The sequence below is a fragment of the Oxyura jamaicensis genome, chromosome 3 (assembly GCF_011077185.1).
Source record: "Oxyura jamaicensis isolate SHBP4307 breed ruddy duck chromosome 3, BPBGC_Ojam_1.0, whole genome shotgun sequence".
NCBI lineage: Eukaryota > Metazoa > Chordata > Aves > Anseriformes > Anatidae > Oxyura > Oxyura jamaicensis.
Window position 1 is genome coordinate 85,781,854 of NC_048895.1, and position 11,810 is coordinate 85,793,663.

The following is an 11,810-nucleotide window of genomic DNA, read 5'->3' on the forward strand; positions in this document are numbered from 1 at the left end:
TTCTCTTCTCTTCTCTTCTCTTCTCTTCTCTTCTCTTCTCTTCTCTTCTCTTTTCTATTTGCAGTGAGGCAAATGAAACTGACTTAGATTTTATCCCTGTTGAAACTGGATTTTAAGAAGTCACAGACGTTAAAGCAAGGTGTATCTGGCAGCAAGTAATTTCAGTTTTGTTAATGCAAGACCATGCCGGGGTATTCATTAGCATCTTTTTTCTTTCTTCCTCTGCTACTCAAGGTAGCTATGCTATGTTTTCAGCTTAGCCTGATTTTTTTTTTTTTTTTTTGCTGTGAACTAAAAACCTCAATGAAGATTTGAGCAGATTAACAGTGAGAGGATGTTCAAAAAACCAATATCTGCTCAACCTGTAGATGCAGCATAACTGTTTAACTTCATTCTTTTCAAGTGAAGAAATTATCTAGGGATTTTGAAACCAAGGCATTAGAAGAGCCACCTAAATACGGTTTCCATGTATGGTACCTATTAAAGCGGATGAGACCATATTCAATGCCCAGGTGAACTTTCTGAAAGTTTTTATGCTTCTCCCTGTTAGCATGAGGCATTGGTATTATTTAAATCAGTCAGGCTGACATTTACTCCTTTACTTTTTTTTTCACGTGTTCTTAAGTCAGTGGAAAGCCTTCAGGAGTACTGGGAAATAATGACAGTCACTGGGCTGGCACTGCCAGGAATGAAGTAAGACTCTCCTTTCATTTTACCTCTTTACAAATGGTAATGTCAACTGAAGGCCAAGGTTCTTAATAATTCAAGAGCTTGTGGAGCTCCACGGTGCTAGTCTTTTTATCAGTGATGTATAGCAGAAGAGCTCAAATTTTGTATCACCAAGCTCAGCAAAGGCCGGGAGAAGCCTGATGTGTAGTGGGGATGTTGTGCCACCTCTCTCTCTTTCAGCTGTGGTGTCTCTTAGTGATCAGTGCTGAATGGCTGTACATCTGTACAGACTTAAAAATACACCTCCAGAATAAGTAGTATGCTTTCGCGTGCCTTGACCTAACTTGATTGAAACAAAAATGTTTTCTTTTCTGTTTTCCCACCACCCTGAGCTTATTTTCCCTCTGTAAACTTAGTATTTATGGTGAGTTGCACTTTCCCTGGGCAGAGCTGAGTAGTTTTCCATTTCCTTTTTTTTTGTAAAGAAGCAGGCTGTGGAGGAGAGAAAAAGACAGACCGTAAATTAAGCAGTGCCAGGGCATGAGCACGGATACTGGGAGGTGAATGGGAGGCCTGGCCACTTAACTCCCTCCTGAACCTTTTGAGAGCATGTTTTGGGAGTCAGCAGAGGCTAGGAGCTATTCCCAGTGGGCAGTATGGATGCAGCCAGCATGTTATGGATGCTAAGAGGGTTTAAGAGCCTGAAGGATTTTCCAGGACAGCTGGCCTCACAGTCAGAGAGAAGCCCTGGCCATGGTTAATCTCTAGTGTGTGTGTAGCCAGAGAATTCCTTTTTTTTTTTTTTTTTTTTTTTCCCAACAAGAATGACATTATTGTAAACCCACCAAAATTGATAATGAAACTCAAGGGCAGATTTAGCATCAGAGGCTTTTTTTAACTTCTTGTTTTGTTACCAGTTAGACTTGACAGTTCTACCTGTCAGGAGGTAGAACACAGCCCAGCTTAAAGCAGGGGGTTAAATTCACCTCTCACCAATAGGCCAGGCATGCATGTGCAAGCTGGTACTCTATGTCTATCAACAACTGAAGCTTCCCACAAAGAAGTCACTGAAAGAGATTTGGAACTTGCTCCCTGCTTTGGTTGACAGCTGAAATTTGAGATGCTGCAGATGTGTTTTTGCACTGTTGTCTCTTGGAGACACTATTTGTAGAAGATACAGGTCCTCTGTATAATTCTTTTTTTTCCTTTGCTGTAAACTCTGTGAGTGTATCTACATCCTAGTTCTTTTTGGTTATTTTTATAAAACAAAAGAAATTATAATGAGTCAAATGTAAAATATAGTTATAGTTGTTTACTAGCTTCTGTGAAACCAGAGCCATGCAAATCACAGCTACTGAAAAGAAAACAGGATTTGTGTCTGGTCAGCAAGAGACAGCAACACTTTCTTGGACTCAAACCCTGAAATTTGCTTTTGGGGCATTTAGCTTTTTGTCTTGTCTCACACTTGTTAAAATCCAAGTCAATTTTATAATAAAGTATCATTCTGAAGTGAAAAGTTGAAATAGATTTTGTAGAAAGTTAATAATAGTTGCCTCCTTTCCTAAGAGTGTTCCCTATTTGCCATGTGGTTTATCAAAACACGTTTCTAGGTTAAGGCAGGATTGCAAGGATGACAGATTGACTTTACTTTCCATGGCGTGTTCCCTTGGTGACATTGGTTTTATGTATTTTGATTGGTCACTGTAAGGATAGGGACAAGGGACTTGGAGACAAAGCCGTGATTATTATCAACTGGCTCCTGTCTGTGACTACTTTAGCAGTTTTCTGCCACCTTGGAAGCAGAAAATATACTCATAATGGAGCAGTGGTCTTTAAAAACTACTTAAAAGAGGTATGGTATGGCTCATGAGTCCACAGTATATTTGATCTTGCAGGTTGTAAGCGTGGTTCTATGGTGTCAACAAAACAGAAATGACTAATGTTTACTTAACACCAAAGATTACCCATTTGCAGGAGTGAAGAATCTTTGGTAGTCCAGCTAATCTGCATCACCTCTCTTACCATTTTCCAGGCGCGTTCTGGCTGTCAGATGATAAAACAAATGTTTAGTAGGTTCAAACTGAAACTGATGGTGACATTGCTAGCTTTATCTTCATGTGAAGCTCAAGGCTTGATTTTTCACTCAAAATGGAATAACCAGAAGGTCTGAAAGCTGTAAAAGAAGATGCAATGAACCACAACAGGGCACAGTGCTCATCCAGCCCTCCATGGGTGGCCATGTCTCAAGAGAGACATTGAGCCCCATCAGCTAGCCATGAGGTACATGGTCCCAGGAAGCCATCTCCTCCAAAGATTCCTTCAAGTCAGGAGTAGTCCTGGACACAGGTCAATCCAGCAGGGTGGAAACAGGCCGTGAAGAGGGTTGAGTAGGAGCCAACCTCCTCCCAACTCTTTCAGCCTGGCTGAAACATGCTAGAAAGGCTGCACCACAGGCAGCTAGCACTCTTGCCACCTAGCTTGCTCCTGGCCAGTCCCTTTCAGCCACTCTGGAGAATAAATACCCAAACCCTCGTCAGACCTAGAGGCATGTTTGTCTAGTGGTGTCAGCTACTTGAGCTGGCTTCTCTGCAACTCCTGTTTGTACTTTCTGGCAGCTGGGAAGCACAGTAATCAAAACATGGATGGGGTGATATATAAAAGTTTATTTTTTTTGACTGAATGATGATCTAATAGCTTATCATTCCTCATGTCTCATGCATCCAAGATGTTTTTCCAGATGAATCCTGAGAAACATGAATTTCTGTGAAACAAGTCTATGTTACTCCTCAGTTCGGTCAGCATGCATTACTCAAGAAAAAGTATTCCAGCTGAAACCACAAGTTTGTCTGAAAATGACAAGGTTAATGGAACTATACCAGCATAAACTCTGTTCTTTGTAAAGCTGTGCCATAATTTAGCCAGAGAAGAGTTTATCTTGGAGTTAAGAAAATGGTGTTAAAACAGTATAAATCTGCCTTAGTGATGACTGGGTTTCCTCTTAGCTCTGCGAGTTTCTTTTCTGCTTTCAAGTAGATTACACCTATTCAGAATGGAACCAGGATACGGAATTTGCAAAAATCTTTTATTCTTTCAAGACACGCTTATCCCCTTCCTTTCTTTTTCCAAGTGAAAGAACTGTTATGAACATAATCACTGGCGAATAGAATCCATGTGCTGTTATGCTCCAGTGTTACAAGAATCAATTTTAGAAGCCATAAAATAAATCTTTGATAAAACAAAAAGGCCTTACAGAATCTCATGCTGTACCTCAACAAGTGTATCTGCTATCACTTTGCTAATGTTCTACCCTATTTGCTAGCAGCATAAAAGGAAAAGTTGACCAAAATAGATTAGGGAATAATGAGCTAGCAGTGACCGGATAGAAGAAAATAATGTGTGTCTGCATTAAAATCAGCCACTGCATTTTTGTCAGACAGCAATAATAGAGACAAATTCACAATTTTTCTGATAATTAAAGCTACTCAAATTTATTCTGCCCATGGAACAATGTGTATCAAGAAGTGAGGGAGACACCGTGACAGCTGTCTGTCATGGGGCAGCATTTCTTCCTGAACAGGCTCCTCCGAGCAATGCCATGCCTTCTCCCTCTCTACCAAGTGCAGGCAGCAGGTGCAGCTGGCAAATGGTCCTGTGGGGTGGGAGGGAGCCTGCAGAGCAGCACTCTCAGTGCAGGCAGCGTAAACCCTTCTATGAAGGTAGTATCAGCAGGAAGATGAATGTGAACATCTCATCTTTGGTGCAGGAGGCTCAGCATGTGTGCTTTTGGGCACTGCTCATCCTAACTCCAGTGTGACAAGTGTTTTTCCAGCTCCACAAGTGGACCAGGTGAAAGGCTGAAGGTAGCAGTGGTGTTGTGTAGTAGCCACAAGTGCTCTCCTTGTGTATAAGAATTAAGGCCCTATGGATTGGTTATTGAGGCTGTTTGCTGAGTAAAGAATTGTCCCTATTCACAAGGTACCACTGTGCAATCTCCAACAATGAGGACAAGCAGCTCTCATGAAAGGAGCATGTATAATGTATGATAAGTCCAGAAGGAATACAGTCCTCTCATTTTCTGTTTTTGCAGATAAGTCATGTGTGTGAGGACAAGAGACAGGGGGACTCTTTTGACAAAGAGTATGATGATTAGTGCTGCAGTTGCGAATGTTTAGAAATTCAGGCAACTCCAGAACTGCTAAGGGGAGATATTTGTTCTGTTCTTCATTGTATTAGTCATTTGGTTTGACACTCTCCTCTGACCAGCATGGCTGAAACAAACACTGGAGTCATCTGTGAAAACAAACCAAGAATGAAGTCTGCATTTCCTTGGCACAGCATCGCTTGGCTATCACAGTGTCCGGAGCCTGACACACGTCTGCTCTGTGCAGCAACTACGCACAACACAGCCGTCAGTTCCTACCAGCTCCTTTGAGAATGCACTGGTCCCCCCATCCTTTTTATTTCTTCAGGTCAGTCAAAACAACAATAGTGAACACTTGCAGAGTTCAGGAAAGCAGCCTTCGCAGTAATACTTCTAACCAGTCTCTGAGGTGGTATGAACAGTTGTGCCTGTAAATATTTTTCATGTAACCACCACACTACTGAGGCCACGTAGCCTTTATTCTGTCTATCTGAATCCCTTGGGGCTAAAGGCATCCATCCCCATCTGCAGTAGTCCTTGCTGAAGACTTTCCAGAGAACAAGGTCAATTTGGTGTCCCTATCTTCCTCTCTTCCAGAAGCCTGAGAAGGTGCCGTCTTTTTGTTTTGTTTTGTTTTGTCTTTTTTTTGTTGGTACTTATTGCTTGCAGATACAGACTAATATTTTCTTCAATCTTCACTTGGGTAATATTTCAAATTACCTTCCACTTTTAGTGCTCTTTGCAGATCAGCAGTCTTTGGGCAGAGATCTCGGCCACATACCACGTCCTTGTGCACCGCGCACTGCCCTGCTCCAGTGGCCTGTCCAGCAGAGCTGCTGAAAGTTGCAGTTCCCCATCGTGTATCTCCCAAAGCCACAGCTTAGAAATAATTCCAGTTTTGACTCAGAAATAACACAATGGCACTGACCCTACCATCAATTGTTAGTCTGTCAGAAACCCAGCACTTTTATGTGATATCTTAATCAGTTAAATCTGCAACTGAGCTCCAGACTACAAATTTACAGCCAAAGGCAACAACCAGATCATGGCTGTAAATCAACATTATTTATTTATTTATTCTTGTATTATTACATTGTTAGTATTATTATTATAAGGGAAAGCACTGCAGAGCCAAAATCAGCATGTCCAATTAGCAGGAGGGACTGCACATTAAGTTTAAAGAACCCTTTTGCACTATCTGATTCTAATAGCAGAAATAACAGAGCCTAATCTGACCCATCATTTCAGAGCTATAGGGAGAACAAATTGCTGTCGCCGGGGAAAAGTTTGGAACAGCATGCAGCCTGTCCTCTCCTGACATCCTACTCAGCAAATTCCTCACAGATTTCCTCCCAATGTCAGTACAACTAACATAAAGGTTATTTCATAAAATTTTGTGTGGATTGCTAACTTGTGAAAACCAAAGGACCCGAGCCCAAAACAACAATACAGACTCAAGTAAATAATCATAGCATTTTTCCTTTATGCTTAAAGCTTCACAGACAAATGCAGCAGAGGAGAGACTGAAGTTTCCCTGCCAAGTACCAATACTGTGAGCACATATTGAAATGAGTTGCCAATAAATGTCGAAATCAAGGTGACTGATCACATAAAAACTTCTTGTTTGACTGGCAACTGTTAGGAAAGGTTTCCAGTTTAATGTGCAATATGATGAAGGGTGGAAAAAAAACCAGCAGAATTAAATATTAAATGCTAAAGTCATTAAAAATCATACCAGCTATTTCTTCAGCAGATCAGGAATGCTGTAAGACAGAGATGTGATCAGGGTGGACAGGAGGAGGACATTTATTACCATCATTAGACTGGCAGTGCCCCCAGACCAATTTTGTAACCCTGATGAAACAACATATAGGCAAAGTTTTGGAGGTTTGGTATTTTCATACCAAAATAATGTCATGCAACTGGTAAGAAAGTTTTCTTGTTTATCATGATGCTATCAGACATACAGATGGATATACAAAATGATACTACCAAGCTCTCATTCCCAACATACAGTATTTCAGCCAAGATCACTGGTATGTTCTGGCTACTTCACACTGCTCCAATTAAATCTCATTTAGTCTTACAGCTGCTTTGCATTCCTAGAGCACTGCAGAACAGCTGGATCGTGCCATTGATTTTGGCCCTGAAACTCCTACTATGTCAATACCAAAACTTTGGCCCTTTCTGTCATTATTTAGGCTTGAGTTGACCTGCATCTCTGGCTTCAGCATACAACACCTTCTCATTTGGGTAACGTTGGAAAAGTATCAATATTATAACTGAAGACAGAGTAGGTGTCAGTGTTGCATTGATTTTGGCAAGGTTTTACACAAAGAAAGGCTGTTAAGGGTAATGTCCCTGAGAGTAACAGGCTGTCTGCCACACTTACTGTGATGTGAACTTGCTGCAAAATAAACCTACAAGTGCTAAAGAAATTTAAAAAAAAACACTCAGAGGTTTGACTTCCTTTAGTGACAGCCATAGTCTAATTAGCTGGGTGATGCAAAGCTCCAGATCAATTGGTTAAGCTACTCTGCTGCTGTATTAATGAGTTAAAAAATAAATTTGGCATCTGTCCTTGTGGGCCTGTATTACCTATATTGATTCACACCAAGTTAAAGTGCATTTTAAATATGCATTTTTCATTTCTTCAATTAGCATGCTTACAAACCTATAGTCTACTACTCAGTCTTTAAATGGCTCCATGGCCTGCTATCTCTGCTCCCACAAGGACTGGTGGATCAAAGTGGCTGTCTTGAGTTGTGATTTGACAGAGTGACACACCAGCTTTCATGAAGTCTAACATACCCAAGTGCATCTGTTTGATTATGCTATGCTTGAGGTGGATACTGTGTCTCAACTCGTCATGAGTTAAATTTAAATTTAGTTGTGCACCTTCAGGTTGAGTCATCTTTCTACGGAGAGATCACTAATGCAACATGTTACTAAGCAGTGTAATGTAATAATCTGTTTTCCACTGGAAAACATGTGTAAGACACACTTGCAATATTTATTCTTAAAACATGTAGGATGTTCTAGAGCCACGAGGCCATTCACGGTAAGCCATGAAAAATAAGCCATGGTTAAGAGATGAAAGTGGCTGGAGGCTGTGGCCCACAGGGACTCAGAAGGAAATACTCAGAAAATACAGACAGCTTGAATCCCAAGTGCTCTCTCCTGAGAGGAAGCATGGTTGGAAAGTTTAAAATCCATTAAAGTTAAACAAATTGAAAAGCCCTATCTGAGAGGAAACATAGTACAATGTTTATTTTTCCATTACAAACCTGAGACCTAAAAGATTTCCTGAGGTTCTCAGGTATTGTTCAGGGTTATAATGGAGATCTGTTTTTAGAAAGTGTAATTCATGTGTTTAATCCAAACTATTTGATGAAAAACACACTGCATAAGCATTCAGGAAGTTAAAGGCTATTGTATACCTGTATCACACATTGTTTGGATAGGAGCTGACCTACAATGCAAGGAATCTCATCATGAAACTCTCTCACTCAAAAACATTGGGTCTAATTCACTCCTCATTCATGCTGCTGGCTGGATGCCACTGAATTAATGAAGTTAAGACATGAGTAACCAATGATAAGAAAAAGCCAATCTTCCTGCTGAGTGTGAAACTACCAAAATGCAAGTCTAATCTGAGTAGGAGATTTATAATACTGGCCTACGTCAAGTAGCAAGACCTAGCAGGCCCAGCATAACATTAGCCAAGTAGATTAGTCAATGTATTTTAGGGTTTGCCCCATCACTACTGATCTGCTGCTTTGAGATCCTTATCAGCAAAATGTGCGATATTAGCGATGTTGAGAAGCATCTGTTTGACTAACGAAAAAGCTGCAAACTAAATCTAGAGGTAAATTTAAGTGAAAAGGAAGATTTGGAAGCAGAGGAATATTCCTCATTAGATTTACTGATATAAAAACCAGGCAAGTTTCAGACATACAGACCCTTCTTCAGCTTTCTTCCATTTGTTTTACTTATGCAACCAAAACAAGATACATCCCTGTACAGATCTTATGTTTCCAGTATTTAGACTATCTTGGGTAAACGAGGCTTAAGTAAAAAATAGAGGTAGTGGGAGATATGACCATATACATAATTAAGTTGAAGTTAGGCAACATAAATTTGTAATGGTTTCCCTTGACTGCTATACAAGTAATTTCAAGTAAGATGAATTTTTTAGGAGACCAACTTAATTTAAATTTGCACTGCCTTATATTTTACCTCTGAGTTTGACACTGAACCAAATCTAAATTCACTATTAAGTTTTTATTTATATGTTAGAAATATCCTGATCCCAAATAACAGTCAAGGCCACCTACATTTAAGCATAGACAATAATTACAAAGACCTACCTCAATACAGAAAGGCCACGGAATAGAAATATGGACATATATAAGCATGTCTGAGTATGTTTTGTACCTCTCTTTAATACTGATAATACTTTTTAATACTGGTTGAATCCATCCTGTCTCTTGGTGTTGTTAGTTAGTGACAGGGGATGAAACCTTACAGAATAAATGGGATTTTAAGGGGTGTCAATCTCCCTGGCCAAGTCTGCAGGGTCAAGGGAGGAAAAGGAGAGACAGTTATAGGAGGAGAAAACTGACAGGCAGGTTAAGCTAATTTTAGTTGAATGTGTTGCATGGCTGATAAATCAAGAAGGGATGACAGATAAGAAAGAAAAGAACTGTGAAAAAAAATCTGAAGACAAGGGCAAGTTGTTTAACTTGATATTGCTGAATGGCATCCAGCAGAAGGAATCATCTTTGATGAAGATGATTCACAGAAAGGAGGATTTTAGCAGCTGTGTTTTATGTGACACCAAAGCTACGCTACTTGTAAACTAAACGGTCCCAGAGCCCCCATTCTGTCCCTGAGGTCAAATAGCACAACCTGGCCACGCTCGCACTATGAGCTCTTCTGTTCCAGAGCAGGGTGGTTGCATCTGCAGTGTCTTTTGGACTGATCCCTGGTTTGGGATGAGAACTGGCTGGGAGAGTGGCAGTTTTCCTTGACCAGAAGTGTGCCAAGGAGCTGCAAATAGTTTGATAATACAAAAGGTCAAATGTCAGAGCTCAGGAACATTTACTTCACTGATGTCCTAGTCTAGACATAGCCTAAGTATGCAGTGTAGGTGCTTTAAGATAACAGAGAGGTGAGTGTTCAATAACCAAGACCTAACATTTTGCAGAAATAGTTCATCTTCTGGAAGGACTGCTTTGATTATGCCCATTTACCTCTTAGTGTTTTCATGCCTTCTTGAGCTTCTTATTTGAACTTCTTTTCAGCTTTCCTTCATCACGCTTGCAGCCTAATAGTCTCATGCAGTATTTATCCTAAAATGCAGTTCACCACGTGATTTAGTCTGCATTCCCAAGTTTTCTTAGTTACCTGGAATAAAACCAATGTTTCACTGAGGGGAACTATAAAGTGACCATTGCTTATCATGCATTGTCACTCCACTCTCCCAGAAAGAATTTATACTTAAGGAACATACTTTTTGAAAATTTAAATTACATTTCTGCCTTTCAAGTAAACCTCATGTTAAAAATAGGGCCTATTTCAACAAGCTGTTTTGTTCAGAGTGGTGAATTACAAATGATCAAAATGTTGTCTTTTGGAAAGGTCACCCTGGAAAATGTTTGTTATAATTTTCCTGCATCACTTTAGGCTCCATACATTGTAGCTCATATCAGTGTCCTGGAATGCTGACAAGCAGGGTTACTCTTGCTTTAGGACTCCATTAAATTTATAGTCAATGCTCTGTATTCACTGTCTGCCACACACAAAGTTACTAAAATATTTGAGTTTTGTGCCCCCTTCCTTTCAGCATAACAGTATATTTCTGTATTTAGAAGACTGTTGTTCTGCCAAAAGACAGTATTTCTGCTGTGGCTTTTTGTAAATAGTTTTGTTTATAAAATGCACCTTTATGTTTCTTTCTAGGTAGGGATGAGATCCCGAAACCAAGGTGGAGAAAGCTCGTCTAACGGGCACTTCTCCAATTCCAAGCCTGTCATCAGCCATGCAGAGAACGAAAAACTCCAGGATGATGCCAAGAAAAAGAACAAACCTCATCGGAAGGAAGATGAGGTCATGGTTTCAGCAACTGTCAAACGGCACTCAAGATCACCTGGGCCTAGTGAACGAAAGAACAAGAAGTCCATAGAGCTCTCTAAAGAGGACTTGATTAAACTCCTCAGTATAATGGAAGGAGAACTGCAGGTAAGTTAAACAACTTTTTAAACTGTATTTTCTGTTTGTCTATATATTTTTAGGCTGTCCAGGAATCATGGGGCTAAAGAGACAGTGACATTCAAGTGTAAGGCAAAAGACCATAAGGAGCAGTGCTAGCTGGTTTCTACCAGGATAGTCACAGTTTTAAGTTCTGCTTTATTTACCATGTCTATCTGCAGCTGCCAAAGCAAGTGAAATTACAAACACCTGTCAGAAATGATGAAGAAAGGGGAATCTGATGGTCTTGAATGCTTAAAAAGAGGCACAGAACAACCACAGGAGAATCGGTTCAGAAAAAGACAAGCAAATACAGTGAGTGCAATCACAATCTTAAATACAAATATTCAAGGGAGAAATCCAGAAGTCTCTAATACTGGAAAAGGACTTAAGATTGCCCAGGACCTTGTGCATACTCATGGGTGTTGCTCAGGTCTCAGCCAAAGCTCTGCCTGTCCCACCTGACCTCCAGCACCCTCTGCACATCCCCTTCCTTGCAAAGGCCCATTGGTTTTCTTTCCTGGAGCAATGCTCACTCGGAAGTTTTCTCAGTTGTCCTGATTTGCATGTTTATTCAGCTCAGTAATAAGTACTTTGAGAATATTGGAGAGGTAAGGATAGGAGAGGAGAGTATTGGTGAGTATTGGAGAGTATTGGAGAGTATTGGAGAGTATTGGAGAGGAGAGTATTGGAGAGGAGATGAGAGTATTGGAGAGGAGAGTATTGGAGAGGAGAGGAGAGTATTGGA

General features: G+C 40.4%; 1 protein-coding gene across 6 annotated transcripts in view; it reads left to right on the top strand.

Moving 5' to 3' along the window:
- The window catches only part of FILIP1 (filamin A interacting protein 1), a 121,569-nt gene that overhangs the window by 49,631 nt on the left and 60,128 nt on the right, over window positions 1-11,810 (top strand). For all 6 annotated transcript variants that reach the window (XM_035320581.1, XM_035320582.1, XM_035320584.1 and 3 more), the window contains one exon: window positions 10,775-11,053. In XM_035320581.1, coding sequence (XP_035176472.1) covers window positions 10,775-11,053 — 279 coding nt within the window. The remainder of the gene's footprint in view (window positions 1-10,774; window positions 11,054-11,810) is intronic.